General features: G+C 41.3%; 1 protein-coding gene and 1 long non-coding RNA gene across 5 annotated transcripts in view; one reads left to right on the forward strand and one right to left on the reverse strand.

Moving 5' to 3' along the window:
- LOC309847892 overlaps positions 1–23,408 on the forward strand; it is an 84,940-nt gene that overhangs the window by 40,626 nt on the left and 20,906 nt on the right. The gene's annotated exons all lie outside the window — the stretch shown is intronic.
- Positions 20,540–23,408, reverse strand: part of COLEC12 (collectin subfamily member 12) — a 202,270-nt gene continuing 199,401 nt past the window's right edge. The window contains exon 10 of the mRNA XM_082698757.1: positions 20,540–21,997. Coding sequence (XP_082554883.1) covers positions 21,978–21,997 — 20 coding nt within the window. The 3' untranslated portion in view covers positions 20,540–21,977. The remainder of the gene's footprint in view (positions 21,998–23,408) is intronic.

The following is a 23,408-nucleotide window of genomic DNA, read 5'->3' on the forward strand; positions in this document are numbered from 1 at the left end:
TTTTTTTTTCTTTTTCTTTCTGGAACTGCTTCCTAAATGCCTTGTGACAGCCAGGTTCCCAAGGCAAATGGCCTCACAGAGCTCTGTTCCTTCTTGGACCTCAATGAGGTGCCTCACTCTACCTGTGCAGGTGGAGAGAGGCAGCCTCTGGGGGCTGGCTGACCTCTGCTGCTGTGACAGACCGTTGACTGCTTGTTTCCTTTCTCCTTGAAACAAACATTATGAAAAGCTGAAGTTCAGATTAAATAAAGATCAGTTAGGATTCTGATCTTTTTTTTTTTTTTAAACTTTTTAAAATCTCTCAACATATTTTGCTGAGATGTAATTGACACATGATTTGTCAGTGTTAGGTGGATGACATCATGATTTAATATTGTAAAGTGATCACCACAGTAAGTGTAATTCATATCCATCTCCACCTCTTAACCTTCTTTAAGTGCACAGTATTGTTGTGCTTACAATATTGTTGCCCTTTGGCTTGATGTTGGCCAACAGAGCTCTCAAGAACTTACTTCTCTTGCTTAAGTGAAACTTTATGCCTGTTGATTAGTAACTCCCTACTTCCCCCTCCTCCCATGTTCCTGTCTTAATTCAATTTGACTCCTATATATCCAGTGCCTCTGATATATTAGTGACTATAGAAATGTGAAAGAGGGAAGTCCCAGCTCCCGCCTCAAGAAGTGCCTATCACCTGTGGGGTAGGGAGGTAGACAAATATTCAGATAACTGGCAGAAAGTCAGTACCTTAAGAGAGGAAAAAAGGGGCATGGCAGGTTAAATTATTTCCCACTGGGGTTTTCATGGGGGACCTAGCATGTGAGGCAGAATTTGTAAGGAGAGCCTAATTTCATTGGGTGGATGGATGTGTGGCTAAAAAGTAATCTACCTAGGGAAGTTCATCACACATATAGAAATTCTGGGGTTTTGCTCCTCTGTGGACCTCAGACCATCTAAAAGTAGAAGCATATCCCAGGGGGGTCTGGGTGGATCCTGATTAAGTATCCAACTCTTGATTTCAGCTCAGGTCATAATCTCAGGGTCCTGGGAGGGAGCCCCTCATTGGGCTCCCCTTTTAATGGGGAGTCTGCTTGAGGATTCTCTCTCTCTCTCTCTCCCTTTGTCCCTCCCCCACTCATGCAAGTGCTCTTTCTCTTTCTAAATAAATCTTAAAAAAAAAAAAAAAAGCAGCAGCAGCAGATTCTGGTTTATTCCTCTGCCTTTTTTCCCAGGACTGCCTGGACTTCAATTATTGTATAAAGTTCCCAACTACCTCGAATATCAAAATAAACCAAAAATGCTTTCCTGGAAAGACAGAGAATTGGCCTTGAGAAAACGGATGAGTAATAGGTCTTGGAAGGGAAGAGAAGAGGGGCAGAACAGACTTTATAGGTATAAGAAAGAGGTGGTATTGTCTCCATAAGGTACTAAGGACCTCTTAATGCCACAGTGGACCATGAGTTAGAAAAAGCAGGAATCTGTGCTACAGATGAGCATCAGGAGAGAGCAGATTTGAGGGGCCAAAGCCGAGCTATAGTTGCAGCTACATGCTTCTGCCTCTTGACCTAACAACAGTCTCATCAACCAGTGGGTACGTATGCGAAGTGCCAGTTGATGCATACATTGAGTTGTGAGGAGCTCAGGCCTGGACATTTGGGCTCTTTCTATAATCAGAGGTGGCCAGGTCCCTGGGAGCATAGCCACAGATGGAGGCACAAAGGAAATATCAGTGTGGCAGAGGGAAGCAAGTGAGGGCAGGATGATGCATGAGTACTAACAAGCAGAAGTACTCATATGGGCCAGATTCTGGGCACTAAAAGCCTTATCTGTATTTTCTAACTTAATCCCCACAAAAATGGAGGCAGTTGCTGATGACTTTGGAGAGTACTTTTTCCAGAGAGCAGGGGGAGAGGGAGCCAGGTCTATAAGGCATAAAGGAGTGGGAAGGTAGAGGGGAAGTGGAGGCTTCAGATCTAGGCCATTCTGAGAAGTGTGTCTTTAGCAGGAGATGAGGGAGATAGAATAGCAGTTTAAGAAAGAGAGTAACTTTTTATATTTTTACTTCCCTTAAAAACATTGGGGGGGGGGTGGGATCTGAGATAGATGGAGAGGAGGGGAAGGAGCAAGTATCAGGAGAGGCTGAAGATACTAGAGAAGGGTTTCTTGAATGGTGTATTCCCAGGGCTGCTGAGGTGATGTGCCTCCCTGGGGTGCAGTGAGTTGGTTCTGGGAACAGGTGTGAATGAAGTCAAGGACACAAAGAGATAGGAGGGCTGTGGCCCAGGTGGGAGGGACTTCTTCCTCAACAAAGAAGGAATGAAAAGGGGAAGGCACAGAGAAGTATTAAAATGGGCAGGAGGAAATTACTAGAAACCATGAAATTCCTAAAAGAAAACATAGGCTATAATGTTTGACATAAGGTGTAGACACATTTTTCTAGATATGTATCCCCAGGCAAAGGAAACAAAATTAAAAATAAACTATCAGGACTCTACCAAGGTAAAAAGTTTTTGCACAGCAAAGGAAACAAGCAACAAAGCAAAAAGTTAACCTAGTGAATCGGAGAAAATATTTGCAAATGATCTATCTTATAAGGGATTAATATCTAAAATATGTAAAGAATTTATACACCTCACCACCAAAAAACCCCCAAAATTTGATTAAAAATGGGAAGAGACCTTGAATAAACTTTTTTTTTCCCCCAAAAATACTCACAGATGGCCAACAGACACATGAAAAGATGCTCAACACCACTGATCATCAGGGAAACGAAAATCAAAACCACATCACCTTACACCAGTCAGAATGGCCAGAATCAAAGACACAGGAAATAACAAGTGTTGGCAAGGATGCAGAGAAAAAGGAACTCTCATACACTGTAAATGCAAATGTAAATTGGCACAGCTCCTGCAAAAGACTGTATGGAGGTTCTGCTCAAAATTAAACATAGAATTACCATGTGATCCATGTAATTCTACTACTGGGTATTTACCCAAAGAAAATGAAGACACTAATTCAAAAAGATACATGTAGCCTATGTTTATTGCAGCACTGCTTACAATGGTCAAAATATGGAAGTAATCCTAGTGTCCATCAATAGATGAATGGATAAAGAGGATAGGGTGAACATCTATAACACAAACACACAGTGGACTATTGCTCAGTCATAAAAAAGAATATCTTGACATTTGCAACAACATGGATGGGCATAGAAATTCTAAGTGAAGTAAGTCAGAGAAAGACAAATACCATATACTTTCACTCGCATGTGGAATTTAAGAAACAGAAAAAAAATGAGTAGTGGGCAGAGGGATGGGTGAAATCTATAAAGGAGATTTAAAAAATGGGCATGAAGTTTAAAAAGCACAATTTGAATGGCCTCAACATTTAAAAAAATTTTTTATTAACATGTAATGTATTATTTGCCCCAGGGGTACAGGTCTGTGAATCACTAGGCTTACACATTTCACAGCACTCACCATAGCACATACTCTCCCCAATGTCCATCACCCAGCCACACTAGCCCTAGCCCTCAACCTCCCAGCAACCCTCAGTTTATTTCATGAGATTAAGAGTCTCTTATGGTTTGTCCCCATCCCGATCCCATCTTGTTTTATTTTTTCCCTCCCTACTCCCAGCAACCCCCACACTGCCTCTCAAATTCCTCATATCAGGGAGATCATATGATAATTGTTTTTCTCTGATTGCCTTATTTCGCTTAGCATAATACCCTCTAGTTCCACCCATGTCATCACAAATGGCAAGATTTCGGGGGTTTTTGATGGCTACATAGTATTATTCCATTGTGTGTGTGTGTGTGTGTGTGTGTGTGTAAACACACACACCTCATCTTCTTTATCCATTCATCTGTTGATGGACATCTAGGTTCTTTCCACAGTTTAGTATTGTGGACATTGTTGCTACAAACATTGGGGTGCACGTGCCCCTTTAGATCATGACATTTGTATCTTTAAGGTAAATACCCAGTAGTGCGATTGCTGGGTCATAGGATAGCTCTATTTTCAACTTTTTGGGGAGCCTCCATACTGTTTTCCAGAGTGGCTGCACCAGCTTGCATTCCCACCAACAGTGTAGGAGGGTTCCCCTTTCTCCGCATCCTCGCCAGCATCTGTCATTTCCTGACTTGTTGATTTTAGCCATTCTGACTGGTGTGAGGTGGTAACTTATTGTGGTTTTGATTTATATTTCCCTGATGACGAGTGATATGGAGCACTTTTTCATGTGTCTGTTGGCCATTTGGATGTCTTCTTTGCAGAAATGTCTGTTCATGTCCTCTGGCCATTTCTTGATTAGATTATTCTTTGGATGTTGAGTTTGGTAAGTTCTTTATAGATTTTGGATACTAGCCCTTTATCTGATATGTCATTTGCAAATATCTTCTCCCATTCTGTCAGTGTCTCTTGATTTTGTTGACTGTTTCCTTTGTTGTACAAAGTTTTTGATCTTGATGAAGTCCCAATAGTTCATTTTTGCCCTTGCTTTCCTTGCCTTTGGCCATGTTTCTAGGAAGAAGTTGCTGTGGCTGAGGTCAAAGAGGTTGCTGCCTGTGTTCTCCTCAAGGATTTTGATGGATTCCTGTCTCATATTGAGGCGTTTCATCCATTTTGAGTCTATGTTTGTGTGTGGTGTAAGGAAATGGTCCAGTTTCATTTTTCTGCATGTGGCTGTCCAATTTTCCCAACACTATTTGTTGAAGAGACTATCTTTTTTCCACTGGACTTTCTTTCCTGCTATGTCGAAGATTAGTTGGCCATAGAGTTGATGGTCCACTTCTGGGCTCTCTATTCTTTTTTTTTTTTTAATTTATTTAAAAAAATTTTTTTAAAAGATTTTATTTATTTATCAGAGAGAGAGAGGGAGAGAGAGCGAGCACAGGCAGACAGAATGGCAGGCAGAGGCAGAGGAAGAAGCAGGCTCCCTGCTGAGCAAGGAGCCTGATATGGGACTCGATCCCAGGACGCTGGGATCATGACCTGAGCCGAAGGCAGCTGCTTAACCAACTGAGCCACCCAGGCGTCCCTGGGCTCTCTATTCTGTTCCATTGATCTATGTGTTTCTTTTTGTGCCAGTACCATACTGTCTTGATGATGACAGCTTTGTAATAGAGCTTGAAGTCTGGAATGGTGATGCCACCAACTTTGGCTTTCTTTTTCAACATTCCTCTGGCTTTCCGGGGTCTTTTCTAGTTCCATAAAATTTTAAGATTATTTGTTCCATTTCTTTGAAAAATATGGATGGTATTTTGATAGGGGTTGCATTAAGTGTGTAGATCGCTTTAGGTCACATAGACATTTTCACAATATTTGTTCTTTCAATCCATGAGCATAGAACGTTTTTCCATTTCTTTGTGTCTTCCTCAATTTCTTTCATGAGTACATTATAGTTTTCTGAGTACAGATTCTTTGCCTCTTTGATTAGTTTTATTCCTAGGTATCTTATGGTTTTGGGTGTAATTGTAAATGGGATGAACTCCTTAATTTCTCTTTCTTCTGTCTTGTTGTTGGTGTATAGAAATGCAACTGATTTCTGTGCATTGATTTTATATCCTGACACTTTACTGAATTCCTGTACAAGTTTTAGCAGATTCGGAGTGGAGTCTATCAGGTTTTCCACATAAAGTATCCTATCACCTGCAAAGAGTGATAGTTTGACTTCCTCTTTGCCAGTTTGGATGCCTTTTATTTCTTTTTGTTGTCTGAATGCTGAGACTAGGACTTCTAGCACTATATTGAATAACAGTGGTGATAATGTACATCCTTGCCATATTCCTGACCTTAGCGGAAAAGCTCTCAGTTTTTCCCCATTGAGAATATTTGCTGTGAGTTTTTCATAGATGGCTTTTATGATATTGAGGTATGTGCCCTCCATCCCTATAGTTTGAAGGTTTTTTTTTTTTTTCCAGTTTGAAGAGTTTTGATTAAGAAAGGATGATATACTTTGTCAAATGATTTTTTTGGCATCTATCAAGAGTATCATATGGTTCTTGTTCTTTCTCTTATTAACGTATTGTTTCACATTGATTGATTTGCGGAGGTTGAGCCACCCTTCTAGCCCAGGGATAAATCCCACTTAGTCATTGTGAATAATCCTTTTAATGTACTGTTAGATCCTATTGGCTAGTATTTTGGTGAGAATTTTTGCATCCATGTTCATCAAGAATATTGGTCTATAATTTTCCTTTTTGATGGGGTCTTTGGTTTGGGGATCAAGGTAATGCTGGTCTCATAAAATAAGTTTGGAAGTTTTCCTTCCATTTCTATTTTACAGGACAATAGGTATTAATTCATCTTTAAATGTTTGGTAGAATTCCCTGGGAAGTCATCTGGCCTTGGGCTCTTGTTTGTTGGGAGATTTTTTTTAAAAAAGATTTTATTTATTTATTTGACAGACAGAGATCACAAGTAGGCAGAGAGGCAGGCAGAGAGAGAGGGAGAAGGAGGCTCCCTGCTGAGCAAAGAACCTGACATGGGGCTCTATCATGGACCCTGGGATCATGACCTGAGCTGAAGGCAGAGGCTTTAACCCACTGAGCCACCCAGGAGCCCCATGTTAGGAGATTTTTGATGACTCCTTCAATCTCCTTACTGGTTATGGGTCTGTTCAGGTTTTCTATTTCTTCCTAGTTCAGTTTTGGTAGTTCATATGTCTCTAGGAATGCATCTGTTTCTTCCAGATTGTCAAAAATGTTGGTGTATAGTTGCTTATAATATGTTCTTATAATTGTTTGTATTTTTTTGGTGTTGGTTGTGATCTCTCCTCTTTCACTCATGATTTTATTAATTAGGGTCCTTCTTTTCTTTTTGTTAAAGTCTGGCCAGGGGTTTATCAATCTTAGTATTTTAAGGAACCAGCTCCTACTTTCACTGATTTGTTCTACTGTTCTTTTAGTTTCTATTTCATTGATTTCTCCTCTGATTTTTATTATTTCTCTTCTCCTGCTGGATTTAGACTTTCTTTGCTGTTCTTTCTCCAGTTTCTTTAGGTGTAGGGTTAGGTTGTGTACTTGAGACCTTTGTTGTTTCTTGAGAAAGGCTTGTATTGTTATGTACTTTCCTCTCAGGATCACCTTTGCTTGTCCCAAAGATTTTGGGTTTTCATTTTCATTTGTTTCCATGAATTTTTTTTCAATTCTTCTTTAGTTTCCTGGTTGGCACATTCATTCTTTAGTAAGATGCTCTTTAGCCTCCATGTATTTGAGTTCTTTCCAACCTTCCTCTTGTGATTGAGTTCTAGCTTCAGAACGTTGTGGTCTGAAAATATGCAGGGAATGATCCCAATCTTTTGGTACTGGTTGAGACCTGATTTGTGACCCAGGATGTGATTTATTCTGGAAAATGTTCCATGTGCACTAGGGAAGAATGTGTGTTCTATTGTTTTGGAATGGAATGTTCTGAATATATCTGTGATGTCCATCTGGTTCAGTGTGTCATTTAAAGCCTTTATTTCGGGGCACCTGGGTGGCTCAGTGGGTTAAGCCTCTGTTTTCAGCTCAGGTCATGATCTCGGGGCCCTGGGATTGAGTCCCACATCAATCAGCTTTCCCCCCACCCCCGCCTGCCTCTCTGCCTACTTGTGATCTTTGTCTGTCAAATAAATAAATAAAATCTTAAAAAAAAAAATAAAGCCTTTATTTCCTTATTCATCTTTTGCTTAGATGATCTGTCCATTTCAGTGGGGGGGGGGGTTTAAAATCTCTTACTATTATTGTATTATTGTTGATGTGTTTCTTTGAATTTTTTTTAAAGATTTTATTTATTTATTTGACAGAGAGAGATCACAAGTAGGCATAGAGGCAGGCAGAGAGAGAGAGGAGGAAGCAGGCTCCCCGCTGAGCAGAGAGCCCGATGCGAGGCTCAATCCCAGGACCCTGAGATCGTGACCTGAGCCGAAGGCAGTGGCTTAACCCACTGAGCCACCCAGGCGCCCCATGTTTCTTTGATTTTATTATTAATTGGTTTATATAATTGGTTGCTCCCATGTTAGGGGCATAGATATTTAAAATTGTTAGATCTTCTCGTTGAACAGACCCTTTAAGTATGATATAATGTCCTTCCTCATCTCATATAGTCTTTGGCTTAAAATCTAATTTACGTGATATAAGGATTGCCACCCCAGCCTTCTTTTGATGTCCATTAGCATGGTAAATGGTTTTCCACCCCCTCACTTTAAATCTGGAGGTGTCTTTAGGTCTAAAATGAGTTTCTTACAGACAGCATATAGATGGGTCTTGTTTTTTTTAGTCCATTCTGATACCCTGTGTCTTTTGATTGTGGCATTTAGCCCATTGACATTCAGGGTAACTATTGAAATATATGAATTTAGTGCCATTGTATTGCCTGTAAGGTGACTGTTACTATATATTGTCTCTGTTCTTTTCTGGTCTGTTACTTTTAAGTTGTCTCTTTGCTTATAGGGCCCCTTTCAGTATTTCCTGTAGGGCTGGTTTGGTGTTTGCAAATTCTTTTAGTTTTTATTTGTGGAAGCTTTTTATTTCTCCTTTTCTTTTCAATGACGGCCTAGCTGGATATAGTATTCTTTGGTACATATGTTTCCTCTTTAGTGCTCTGAATATATTATGCCAGTCCTTTCTGGCCTGCTAGGTCTCTGTGAATAGAGCCACTGCCAATCTAATATTTCTACCATTGTGTGTTACAGACCTCTTGTCCCAAGCTGCTTTTAGGATTTTCTCCTTGTCACTGAGACTTGTAAGTTTTACTTCTAGATGATGGGGAGTGGACCCATTTTTATTGATTTTGAGGGTGGTTCTTTGTGCCTCCTGGATTTTGATGCTTGTTCCCTTTGCCATATTAAGGAAATTCTCTATTATAATTTGCTCCAATATACCTTCTGCTCCTCTCTCTCTTTCTTCTTCTGGAATCCCAATTATTCCCATATTGTTTTGTCTTATGGTATCACTTATCTCTCGAATTCTCCCCTCATGGTCCAGTAGTTGTTTGTCTCTCTTTTCTTTATTCTCTGTCATTTGGTCTTCTATATCACTAATTCTCTCCTCTGTCTCATTTATCCTAGCAGTAAGAACTTCCATTTTTTATTGTATCTCATTAATCGCTTTTTAAATTTTAATTTGGTTAGATTTTCTTTGATTTCTCTGGAAAGGCATTTCCCTTCTCCAAAAAGTGATCTCTAGTATCTTCCATGCTTTTTTTGAGCCCAGCTAGCACCTTGATGATTGTCATTCTGAACTCTAGTTCTGACATATTACTAATGTCCATATTGATTAGGTCCCTAGCCATCAGTACTGCCTCTTGTTCTTTTTTTTGTGGTGAGTTTTTCCACCTTGTCATTTAATCCACATAGGAATAGACAAATGAGAGAACAACATACTAAAAGGGTAGCAACGACCCAGAAAATATGCACTAACCAAATTGGAAGTGACCCAAAACCAGGGGTGAAAAAACAAAGAAAAAAATACGTATATATTAGACTGGTGAATAGCACAGAGCCACATGCTTGATTTGGGGTGTATTTTGGTCTGTTAGAAGAAACTACCTCTCAAAATTCTACAGAAATGAAAAAAAAAAAAAATATATATATATATATATATATATATATATCTATCTACATACACACACAAATAAGTGTAAACATGATGAAGGGATGGAATATGAGTGTAAAGATGAAAATTAAAAGATTCTAAAAAAGGAATTGGTAAGATTAGACGTTAGCTGCAAAAAGAAAAAATAAAGAGCAAAGAATGTGATCAGGCTGGAGACTAGAACAAAGCTATATGCTAGATTTAGGATATATTTTGATCTATTAGAAGAAACTGTATCCCAAAATTTTAAAGAAAAAAAAACCCTGTATGTATTCAGAAAACAAGGTTAAATATAAGGAAGGATAAAATATGACTATAACAATGAAAATTATAAAAAGGTTTTTAAAAATTGATAAGATAAAATAGTTTAAAACATTAAAATAGGGAAAATTTAAAAAATAGAATAAGAAAAAAATAAAATTTAAGAAATTTAACTTTGAAGGACTAAAGAATCATGGGGGAAAAAGCTATGAATTCTATATGTTGTTTACGTTTAGCTCTGGAGTTCCGCAGTTCTCATTGATCAGTGAACTTGGTCTTGGCTGGATGTTCTTGCTGATCTTCTGGGCGAGGGGCCCATTGCAGTGATTCTCAAATGTCTTTGCTGGAGGCAGAATTGCACTGCCCTTGCCAGGGGCCAGGCTAAGTAATCTGCTCAGGTTTGCTCTTGGGAGCTTTTGTTCCCTAAATGCTTTCTGTACAGTTTTGGAGGATGGAAATGAAAATGGCGGCCTCCCAATCTCCTGCCCCATAGGAGCAAAGAGCTCAGGGACCCACTCCTCAGTGCGCCCTCAGAGAAAAACAGTTAATCCCTCCCATCTCTCTGGTCTCTGGCCATACTGTGAGCTCATGCAGCCTGTGACCAGGCATTTCTATCTCTGGCACACGACCCCATTGAGAGTCTCTAAACTCAGAAGATTTCTGCCATGCTGATCCTCCCTGAGGAAGAAGGTGAGTCTCCCCAGATCTGCCACTTGTGGGGTCCCTGCTCAAAGAGCAGTGGTCCAACTGTGCCCGACTGTGGATCACAGTTTAAGGTAACCCCGAGCTGAGAGTCCCCTCCTCAGCTCCGTCTCTGTAATTGGCTTCCCTGCTCTAATACCTGGGAGCTCTGCCACGCTCAGACATGCCTGGTCTTTCTGTGACTCTGCAGGTCCTGAGACCAATCTGTCCCCATGAGGGCTCCACCCCTGCTTAGCCTCTGGGGTGATGTCCCTCAGTGGAGCATGCTTGTAAAAGTTCCAGTTTTGTGCTCTGCTGCTCTCACACTTACCAGGAGCTGATGCCTCCCTTTGCAGTCTATCTTCCCATATGTCGCCTTGGAGTCACTTCTCCACACATCCTACCTTCCGGAAAGTGGTCAATTTTCTATTCCTAGGATTGCTGCTCTTCTCTTCTATCTTCTGTTGAGTTTGTACGTGTTTAGAATGGTTTGATAACTATCTAGCTGGACTTCTAGGACCTGATGATATTTAGGTCTCCTACTCCTCCACCATCTTACTCCTCTCCAGATCTGGCCTCAACATTTTTAATAAAGTGGGACAAAGAGTCATTTACTAAGAATGAAGGAGGCATGGAGAATGTTTGGGGCTGGATTGTATCCCCCAGAATTCATATACTGAACTCTTAACCCCTAATACCTCAGAAGGTTACTCTATTAGGAGATAGAGGTAATTAAGATACAATAAGGTTATTAAGGTGGACCTTCATATGACCATGTCCTTCTAAGAAAAGGAGGTGAGGATGCAAACACACACAGAGGAGAGATCATGTGGGCTCCCCACAAGAAGATGGCCATCTGCAACCCAGGGAGAGATGACTTGAGAGAAACCTGTCAACAGCTCCATCTAGCCTCCAGAACAATGAGAAAATTCATTGCTAGTGCTTACACCACCCAATAGTACTTTGTTGTGGCTGCCCAGCAGATGAGTACAGGGAAGAATGGAAGACTCGGACATGTAGGAAACATTTCTAACAGCCAGGGCAGGGAGTACCGTAACGAGTGAAGACGAAGGTGGAAGGAATGATTGCTGAGGGGTGATTTGTGTATAAGTGAGTTCAGATGCTGCTATGGGTAGGCATGGGATTGCTCAGCTGGGCTTCATGTGTGAGTCTGTGTGTGTGTGTGTGTGTGGTATATATACAAACACACTGGTATATATCAGGTTTCCAGTCATCTTCCATTTGTAAAGATGTGATACGAACATGTTTAATTTAGGAACTTGTCTGGTGATCGATGCACACATAGGATAAGTGATTAATCTGAAAACTTTGGAAAGTATTACAGTAGGGCTCTGAGATCCTAGCTCAAAGGAAAAAACAAAACAAAAACCCACAAAAAAACAAAAAACACCCCAAATGAAAACAGGGTGCACTAAGTATCTTTTCCTTCCCCAGCTCTCAACCACTTCTTCTGCTCTGTTCTATTTCTACCTGCTTGGCTTCACATTCAGCCTTCCCTTGGGGAAGGCAGATCCTCAAAGAAAACCACCATGTGATGATACATAATGTGAAGTACTTTGTTTCCTGGTGATCTTTGGGGGGTTGTCTGACCTTGGGAGAGGATAAATAAGCCAGTGGCTTTGCTTCTCTGCTCCTGAGAACTGTCTTGGGGACTTTTCTCTTCCCTGCCAGCCCCCCGAGACCCTCCCAGGGCTGGCTTTAAGTGTAGGGAGTGACCATGGAGCAACTATGCAGGACTGAGCTCTCCTTGAGGGTTCAGGGTTTGCGTGATGTCAGTCTTGCCACTGAAAAGGGAATCCAAATGATCAAATGTGATTTTGTGGGGTCAGTGGGGGAGTCTTTTAAAGTTCTTTTTTTTCTTTTCAGGACACATTCACAGATTTTTTTTTAAAAAGATTTTATTTATTTATTTGACAGAGAGAGATCACAAGGAGGCAGAGAGAGAGGAGGAAGCAGGCTCCCTGCCGAGCAGAGAGCCTGATGCGGGACTCGATCCCAGGACCCTGAGATCATGACCTGAGCCGAAGGCAGTGGCTTAACCCACTGAGCCACCCAGGCGCCCTCACATTCACAGATTTTAGCAAAAGTCTTTGTCAGATCTCCTGTTCTGATATCTTGCTCATCAAGCATGTTTCATTTATAGGTAAAGCACAGGATTTTTAGGGCTCTGAAACTTCTGTATGATCCTGTGATGATGGACACCTGTCTTTGCACATTCTATGGATTTCGACAAGTACATAACACAAAGAGTAACCTTAATATGAACTATGGGCCTTAGTTAAAATAATGTATCCATATCGGTTCATCATCTGTAACAAAGGTACTACACCAAAACAAGATGGGAGGGAGAGGGCGCAGTTTCTGTACTTTCTGATACATTTCTCTATAAATCTGTAACTGCTCCATAAAAGTAAGACCTGTAAAAATAAGGGAAAAAAAATCAAGGTTCATGTATAAATGTCACCCCCTCCTTTTTATTCCCTATCTCCAGATTCTTCCCCACAATAACTGAGTCCAGCTTTGGAGACATGCTTCTTTGGGTGAAATGTCCACTTTCCAGCCTTTTAACTAAGTTTTGTCTTGTCCCTCCTTACCCCTTCCCCCTCTTCTTGTATTAATGGCTTGGGGGGTGGTTATTGGGGTTGGTTATTCTGGTTCAGACCCCTGTGGAGAGATTTTGGAATCTTGCCTGAAGGCTGAGGTCTGCTTTGTATCAACAGCCTGAGACGAGTGTCCCTCAGGGTGGATGATGGGTCTCTGTAAGCAGGGGAAGGGCACTTCAGGGGGGTCGGATGTCTGCAAGGTGCTCTTGCAGTCAAATGCTCTACCAAAGAGCTATATCCCCTACAAGGTGCTCTTGGATGGGAGGTTTTAAAGGTGATGCCTGGAGGCAAGCTGGAAGTAGAGAGGGAGAAGTCCAGGTGAGACTTCTTTACTCTGGAATCTTCTGTGGACAGTCAGCTCTGGTCATCTAGCCATTGGTTCCTCTTTGTGACTATTTGCCTCTTATTGTGCTCTGGACTTTAGTTCAAAGACTTTCTCAGAGCTCCTAACCTAGAGAATGAAAGGAAGGGATTTGGTCCATACTTGGGTATGAGTGTCAAAGGGGCAACACTCCCCTTCTTATTGTGATGAAGCAGGTACCCATGTGGGCCCTACGAGAATGTGAAGCTTAGGAACATATAAGGCTGTGGCATCTGGGACATTATCTTACTGATCTTGAGGTATTGATTTATTTTCTTATGAGAAGTGGTCTTTTCTTATATAATCTCTTATGTTAAGAGATTATATATTAAGTACAAGATTCTTTCTCAGAAATCACAAAGAGGCTGGACCAGAAAGGATGAGACCCTAGAGTTCATTCATACACAGTAGAGGTGACAGCAGAAGATCAACCTTGCCTGCCTTTCATAGATGCCAAGTGCCTTCCCATGGGGGTTTTATGTTGCTGGGACCAGCCTACCCCTACACATCTCCTCCTGGAGAAGTTCATTTTCTACCTGCATTTGGATAACAGGCTGGGTTCTGGGCTTCTCCTGCTCTGGTCTCCCTATGTACCTGTTGCTTCAGAGTAACAGGTCAGTGAGCTGATTTACAGGGGAGGAAAATCGTCCCCTTAGGAGGAAGGAAGCAGCCATCCCAAATGCCAGGGCCAGTTGGCCAAGGCACTAGTTCTTACTGTAGACTGTGAAAAATGCAATGCATGTGATCTTGTTGCCTGTGAGAGAAACAGAAAAAGGTAATTTCTGGAGGGTCTGTAACTTCTAAACACTATAGTTATGGAGCTGAAAAGTAAGCAAAAAGGATTTGAGGCAGATGAGGTTTTCATGCCCTCAGGAAGGTATGTGCCATGCAGCCAGCTTCTCTGGATCTAGGATAATCTAAAACTTGGGTGTGGGGAGCAAGTGAAGGACTGCAGTGGACTTGGAGGGCAGGGCTTCTTCCACTGAAAGAACTCTTTCAAGTGGACTCTGGGTTGAAAACTAATAGCTTTCTCCTAGCCAACCCTCAATCTCGGTCTTTTTCTCTATCTTTCTATATTTCTATCTATATTTATCTTTCTCTTATATATCTCTTATTTATATCTTATATATCTCTTATTTATATTTATATTTCTCTTTCTATCTATATCTATCTATCTATCTATAGCTAGCTATCTTTCTACCCATCTGCACATCCATCATCTAATTTTTCTGTGTTTTTTTTTTTTCCTTTTCGAGAAATGTCAGGGTCTGTATGAAGGTGCTATTCACTATTCCTTGTGCCTGTTGATTCAGGACTCTTGGTACATTTCACTCTGTGAAGCTGTAGATACAAAGTTGAATCAGGTGAAGTTCCAGTAGGAAATGATTACTGCTTTGCAGTGTCTATTAAGTGGCACCTTATACAACCTGAAATCCAGACTATTTTATAAAATGGGTCTCAAACTATACCTTTGAAGAAAAAAACCAGCTTCTTTTCACATGGTATTATTCAAATGAAGGCATAGCAAATAGTTATTTAGGAACAATTAATTGCCACCATCAAAACCAAGGTAATATGAGTATGACAACACATATAAGCATTGTCTATGCTGATTTGATTAAGCAAGAGAAAAATGATTATTCATTTTGCTATCTGTGAACATCCTGGTAGAATTGGGAAACATGGTTGGAGCTTGGAAATATTGGGGGGGTAAATAATAGTTTTTTGTTTGTTTGTTTGTTTGTTTGTTTGTGAGAGAGAAAGAAAGACAGTGAGTGGCAGGGAGGGGAGGGGAGGAGGGGGAGAGAGAATCTTAAGCAGGCTCCATGCCCAGTGTGGAGCCGAACATGGGCTCGATCCCATAACTTTGAGGATCAAAGTTCAACTGTGCTGAAATCAGGTGGCTTAACCAATTGAGCCGCCCAGGTGTCCCCAGAATTACAGATTTTTAAAGACATGTTTGCTATGGGGACTCTTACTTTTTACAGATCTGAGCAGGAGTTCCCCTAGCTTCAGGCTTCTGTGCCATTCCTCTTGCATCCTTTCCCCCTCAGATCTCCGTCAGTACAATCTGGGGCTGCTTCGTGCAGCTGAGTTCAGCCAGCCCTGCCCTTATCCCTTGTGACCTTCAGCTTCCCTTTAGTTGACCTTTTGGAGTTTAAAGTTTCAGGAGAGATACTTTCAGGGGGATTTGTGTAGGAGCAAAAAGACATGTTCCTATAGATCATGAGCAAGTAGGTAGAGCCTGTGAAGAAACTGCTTATGATGAGGCCAGAACCTTCACATACATGCTTCCATCCATCTCTCTATCCATGGAGGCATGTATCCATTCATCCACTCATGCACGCCATTCATCTACCATCTGTGCACCTGCCCACCGATGCATCCATCTGTGCTTCAATCCTTCCATCTATCCATTATCCATCTGCCCCTATAGCAAAGGGAGAACACAAATTCCCTGATTTTGGAGATATTTAAATTGATTTTTCTGCCTTTTGAGTAGCTATGACTCAATGCATAAGACATTAAAGATTAGTGTACTGTATCAAAATTTTTAACTTTTTTTTAAACAGTGAACTTCGGAAGAAACCTCATATACGAGATAAATACATAGCCATCTGAAAAGGCATCTGGATCTCTGCTACACAAATACCCTCCTCTCAACTACTGTGGCACCTTCACAAGATCCTTTGGCTACCTGGAGCACAGCTTACACACTGCTATGCTTTGGTATAAAACTAAGTATTGACGGTGTGGTTTCAGCAATTGAACTTGGGGCGATAAGGGAAGGGAGAGGTCACTGGGAGGTAGAGATTTTGGAGGAAGTGTTTTGAAAGAGGGGTTGTGCCTTGAAAGGGAAGTCACATTTTGATCCATGAAGAGAAAGTGGGGAACACACTGCTTGGCAGGGTAGAGGCATCGAGGTGGAGATGGGGTAGAGGAAGAAAGGTTATCAGTCAGGGTCCAATGAGGAAAAGATGGCGCAGTAAAGCTGAGTAATTGAGAGTGTATTAAAGGGGTAATTGACAAAGCTACAGCAGGTTTGGAGAAGATAATAAAGGATAGTGTGTAATCTTGAAGTTGGTGCAGCTTTGAACAATTATGGGGGAGGGTGTGTGTGGGGGGGGTGTAAGAGGAATTTGTCACTTCTGGACCCAGAGAGAGAGCTGGACCACCTAACAGGATGTGTGGCCTTCAGCTGAGGGATGCAGGGAGAAGTTCAGCAAGGAGGTCAGGGAAATAAATCGCCCACTTTGCTCTTTCTCTCCTGCCATTTCATTGACCAAACCAATTGGAAACCAGAAATCAATGAAACCCATAAAGATTTACCTCCCAAAGTCCAGGAGAATGGTGGAGAAGGGATCTGGAGGGACAGACAAAAAATAGCCATATATAGAGTAATTGGGTTAGAACCCAAGGACCTATTATCAGTTAGCTCTTGCTTCAGTAATGCTGTGTAATAAACAACCCCCAAATCTCAATGGAACATACGTTTCATGGGTCTGTGGGTTGGCCAGGTGGCTCTGCTGAAGGCTCTGAAGGTTGAGGTGGCTTTGCTACTCACTGTGGGTATGTCTTAGTTGGGGCCATTTTGTTCCATGTGTGTTCTCTCTATAGCCCAGGCTGCCGGGGCAGCAGATACCCAGGGGAGGCTTGTCAGGCCTGGCGTGGCTCCTGCTCCATGGCACAGGAATTGATTTTATTTAAAAAAAAAATATTTATTTATTTGACAGAGATAGCACAAGCAGGTGGAGCGGCAGGCAGAGGGAGAGGGAGAAGCAAGCTCCCTGCTGAGGGAGGAGCTGGACGAGGGGCATGATCCCAGGACCCCGGGGTCATGACCTGAGCTGAAGGTAGCCGCTTAACCCACAGAGCCACCCAGGTGCTCCAGGAATTGATTCTAAGACACCTATAATTCCCTGTAGTTTCCAGCCATGATTCGGTGGGTCACGGCAATGGGTGACATGTAAAGAGTACAGTAAACTCTGGCACCAAAGATTAGAAGACTGGCCAAAGGACAGGTCTCCATACCTGGTCAAGAAGACTAAATCGAGATCCTTTGGTTATGCCCATTTAAAAAAAAATTATATATATACACACACACACACACACACACACACACACACACACATATATACACATACATACATATATATATATTTAAGAGAGTGAGGGCTCATGAGTAGGAAGGAGGGGCAGAAAGAGAGGAAGAAGCAGGCTCCCTACTGAGCAGGGAGCCCGAAGTGGGGCTCTATCCCAGGACCCTGAGATCATGACCTGAGCCAAAGGCAGAGGCTTAACCAACTGAGCCACCCAGGCCCTAAAGTTGGTTTGCTTAAGCTTGCTTTTTTTCTGGACCTTTGCCCAACTGGGCATGCTATGTACTTACTTGAACAAGAATATCTAGGAGGCGAGGAAAAACGATGAACAGGTGAAGCAAAATCTTTTCAATATCTCCTTTGTGATTTATAGAATAAATATGATACCATTCCATTAAGGGATTCTTCCTAGGAAAATGGAACTATTGTATACAGCAACATCTCAAAAACACTGGGAAGTCCACCTGTACTTGTAAAATTGTTGAGTATAATAGCAAGAGAAGAGATCCTTGATCACACTGCCATTTAGAGAAAGTTTCTAAAGCTTTTCCCAGACTCAGGGCCATACTTTGGTAAAAGGATGAAACTGTTTTATCATCTGATTTTTTTCAGTCTATCTTCTTCCATTTATGTTGATGGAATGACATGTATAATATACTTAGATCCAATATATGGATGTATAATAAGCAATTATGAGTAACATGAATTCCTTCATTTCTCTTGCTTGACTTCTCCCACTCTTTGGTGCTTTTATGATTTTATAACTGACTGGCCACATTCACTTTCCTCTCTTCCAATTCAGTCGTTTTTTGGTCTTGCAACTAATCTGTAGACATCTAACACAGGGAAGGAGTTTTATTGTTTCATCCAGCACACTTGTGCATAGTGTTTGGCGTGGAAAGAGGAATCAGCTCTACTTTCAAGGTGCGTTTGTTGGGAAAGGAATTAGGCAAGAAGTGATGCTTGGGCTGAGTCTTAAAGAAGGTTCTTTCCAAGAAAAAAAGATGAGGAAGGAGTCACTTGAAGTGTGGGGGTGAGAAAGAGCGTGGGGTAAGTGCAGCTGGCTTGGAAGGCTGTTTGGGTGCCTGTGGAAGGAGGGTGGGGTTGCAGCCAGAGGAAGGCTGGAGGTGTGAGTGGGAACTCGTGATTCTCTGTAATGTGCTAGGCTGAGGATTTGGGGTAGGATGGACTTGGATTTTGAATTAAGAATGAGGATCCGGGGCGCCTGGGTGGCTCAGTGGTTAAGCCGCTGCCTTCGGCTCAGGTCATGATCTCAGGGTCCTGGGATCGAGTCCCGCATCGGGCTCTCTGCTCGGCAGGGAGCCTGCTTCCTCCTCTCTCTCTCTCTCTGCCTGCCTCTCTGCCTACTTGTGATTTCTCTGTGTCAAATAAATAAATAAAATCTTAAAAAAAAAAAAAAAAAAGAATGAGGATCCGGATCAGATTTGCATTTTTGAAGGCTACTGTGACAGCAATGTGGGCAACAACAGGTCTTCCAAGTAGTCCCTGTTTTCTAATTTCTAAAGTAGGGACAAGGGGTCCCTGAGAGGTTCCGTCGGTTAAACCATGGACTCTTGATTTCAGCTTGGGTCATCATCTCAGGGTTGTGAGATCGAGCCCCCATCAGGCTCCATGCTCAGAGGGGTTCCTGCTTGAGATTCTCAGTCTCCCTCTCACCCCACTTGTACTCTCTGTCTCAAATAAATAAATCCTTTAAAAAGATAAAGGGCAATAGGTTTTGTATGAAGATTAGAGGAGATAATGTAGGTGAAAATGCCAAACATATTTAAACTGTTATTCTTCTTGTGTGACTTCTTTGAGTCATGAATGAGTTAATATGCTTACTTTTTCAAGAAGAGACCAGCTTTGTCATCTGAGGCAAAAAGGATGTGCTCGGTATTGTTACCTGACTTACATAGCTTCCTACTTCCTTAAACATCTGGGTTTTAAAATAGGAGTGGCTATTACTGTTTGTTGTCTGATTTAGCTTAAATTTTAGCTCCTTCAAATTGGAAGGGTGGTGGGGGAACAGACGAATATTTGTAAGAGAAGCAGAAAGGGTTTTTTTCCCCCCCCTCCTGGTGTGGATTCATCCTTTACAAGAGCCAGTAAGGAAGAAAAAATTCCCTTCTCCCAGCATGTAGGAAATCAGGTGCCTGAAGACATCATAGTTCATTAAATCTCTCCTCCCAAAAGAGCATCAGCTGTGAGTAGGTGAACAGAAGCCTGGTGTGTAAATAGCTAAATGCACAGAGAAGCATGTGAGGCATCTTAGAATGTGAGATACTCAGATCTGATTTTATTCAGGGTGGTATTAAGAAGGTCCTTGGTTTCTAAAGAACATTAGATCATTTTCAGAGCTCAGATCTGAATCCTGTCTCACTGGTGATGGTGTGACCGAGAAAATGATGTCAACTCTTCTGATCCTCCCCTTTTCTGTCAGTGGGGAGGGTTGAAAAGCCTGCTTCATAGGGCTGCTGGGAGGAGGACATGAAATTGTCTGACTCAAGCACTTGCTGTAGTGCTTGACAATGAGCGCACTGTAAGTTCAGGGCTAGGACAGGAACAGTCCCAGCTGTGGGAACTAGCTATTCCCTTCTCATGGGGGCAGAAGACATTTAAGTTGCTTTTAGGCATGAATCTTAATTACTTAAACAGGAAAAGGACAAACAGGCGATTTGGGTTAGTCTCTGAAAGGTCTTGAGGGGTTGGGTTTCATCTATGAATGGTCTTGAGCCTGAATAAGTACTAGAGTCCAGTGCTTGCCTTGTGTCATGGGGCCCAGATGCCAGTGGGTCCTGTCCACCTGACCAGGCTACATGGACCGGGCATCAGGGCATAAAGGTGCTGAGGAGATGGCCACTTGGGGCTGCAGAGATGGGAGATGGTATGGATGGTGACCAGGGGTAAGACAACATAGTCCACACAGCTACAGGTGTGAAAGTCAAACTCTGTCTTTATTCTTTTACCATTTTATTTGGGATACGTAGCAGCATTGCCTGGGAAGCTCCTTGGAAGGGGAGGAGAGGAATTCTGTTGGATAGAAATCTTACCTTTGAGAATCAATGATATCTAATGCCTATTTTCAGCACATTTCTTGTTAAACTTTTCAATGGCAAGTCAAGGAATAGGAGGAGGATGGACTCAGAGGAAAGGTTCGTTGCAGTCGTTCAATGTAGTGGCCAAAAGTTGACTCTTGCATTTCATTATGCATGTGCCTTGGAGTTATGCTTTTGGGAAGGTGAATTAAGAAAACACAAACTTTCCAGATAGCGTATAGCTTTCCCCATCTTTCTTGTATCTCTGTCCTTGGTTGACAGGATGCTATACTTTCCTGACAGTCATTAGCAGCTCTATTATGAGTCTGATACCACACACATTCATACCGCAGCCACAAAACAAGGCTTTCTAGGTGCTCTGTCTCTTCCAACAGATACCTTTCTACCACCCCTAACGTCCACCAAAATGAAGCAGAAGCACATCCTGATTTGACAACTTCCTCCGGGCCCAGCCAGGCACACAAGAATGCTGGCTGGTGATGGACTCGATACACAGCCTACCTGACTGAGCCATGTATATGTTCAGGCTTGACCGTACCCTGGAAAAATCTGAAAGGATATTTGTAGACATTTCAAGTGATTGACTCTTCTGAGGAAATGCTACATTAAAAAATATATACACATATATATTTAATATTTTTTTAAAACCACAATTGAAAAAAAATTTTTTGCCATTGGGTAGAATTAAATCTGACAAGAAACCCTAGGAGTTTTTTTTTATTAGTACCATTATTGTTTTCTTTGGCTCCATGTATTATATTGGTTAAAGGACAAAAAAAAAAAAAAAAAAAAGGAAGAAAAGGAAAAAATTGTAAAAAGGCAAATATTTTGTACAAAAATACAAAGTTTTAAAAGCTCTTTAAGTATATTTCATATTATCACTAAGAGTTGGCCTATATATCTGTATGTCTGCATATTTTTCTTATGTCTGGGATTTTAGAAATGTAAGGTACTGTTCACACAATACAGTTTAAGTTCTTAGAGCTCAACAACCAATGATAGCCTTTTTTCTGATTGGAGCAATCCATACTTTGGAAGGTGTGATTTGCATAATTATACAGTTACTGGCTGAGAAACATCTATGTGATTCAGTCCATTTGCATACTGAAAATCAATATATCATACTGGGGGAACATTTCGGTTCTGAAGTCCTTGAGTAAAGGAGGATGGTAAAGATAACCAGCCATCAATCTTTTCAGAAACTGGTCTTCAGTGCTTTTTTCCCAATCTGGAGAGAAGGTGATACAATCAGAAAGCAGTATCCTTTCCCTTTGAGAACCATCCAGAAGTTAGCTCATGTTATTACATCATAGTCCATTATAATGCAGATGATAGTACTAAAAGAGAGGAAAAATAATGGGCATTTAGTTTTTCTTAAAGAACACCATTAATGTACAATTCAAAAAAATAAAGGAACATGTATTTTTATAGGAAAGATTAAAAAATACAACATTCAGTTATTTTGTCAAAGAAATGCCTGTAAGGTCATATTCAGATTAACTAAAAGGTAAATTTCCTTTTGAAGAAGCCTATTCTGAGCTCCACTCAAATCCCAAGTGGCCAAACAAGGCAAACAAATGACAAGTCTGGGTGACTTCTCACCCTCTACTGTAATTTCTTTTTTTTTTTTTTTTAAGATTTTATTTATTTACTTGAGAGAGAGACAGTGAGAGAGAGCATGAACGAGGAGAAGGTCAGAGAGAGAAGCAGACTCCCCATGGAGCTGGGAGCCCGATGCGGGACTCGATCCTGGGACTCCAGGATCATGACCCGAGCCGAAGGCAGTCGTCCAACCAACTGAGCCACCCAGGCGTCCCTCTTTTTTTTTTTTTTTTTTTTAATTGAGGTATAGCTGACACACCACATATTAGTATGTTTCAGGTGTACAATATGATTTGGCAATTGTTTACATTCTGAAATGATCACCACAGCAAGTCTAGTTAACACCTGTCATCACATATAGTTAGAAAAATAATTTTTCTTTGAACTTCTTCAAGTTTTAATTTTAATTCCAGCTAACACAGAGTGTTATATTAATTTCAGGTGTATAATACAGTGATTCAACAATCCCTGGTGCTCATCATGATAAGTGCACTCCTTAACCTCCATCACCTATTTTAAATGCCCATCCCCCCCACCCTACCTCCCTTCTGGTGGCCATCAGTTTGTTCTCTATAGTTAAGAGTCCATTCCTTGGTTTGTCTTTCTCTCTTTTTCCATGTGTTCATTTGTTTTATTTCTTAAAATCCACATGTATGTAATCATATGGTATTTGTCTTTCTCTTCATGATTTTGCTTACCATAAGACCCTCTAGCTCCATCCACAATATTGCAAATGGCCAGATTTCATTCTTTTTTGTGGCTGAATAGTATTCCATTGTATACATATAATACATCTTCTTTATCCATTCATCTATTAATGGAGGGTTGGGCTGCCTTTCATTTTTTTCTTTTTTAAAGATTTTTATTTATTTATTTGACAGAGATCACAAGTAGGCAGAGAGGCAGGCAGAGAGAGAGAGGAGGAAGCAGGCTCCCCGATGAGCAAAGAGCCTGATGCGGGGCTCGATCCCAAGACCCTGGGATCATGACCTGAGCCGAAGGCAGAGGCTTTAACCCACTGAGCCACCCAGGCATACCCCTTTCATTTTTTCTAAAGTTTCCTTTGCTGTGTAGGAGCTTTTTAGTTTGATATAGTTCCAATTGTTTATTTTTGCCTTTGTTGCCTTTGCTTTTGGTGTCAGATGA

Source organism: Mustela nivalis, assembly GCF_964662115.1.
Source record: "Mustela nivalis genome assembly, chromosome: 14".
Taxonomy (NCBI): domain Eukaryota; kingdom Metazoa; phylum Chordata; class Mammalia; order Carnivora; family Mustelidae; genus Mustela; species Mustela nivalis.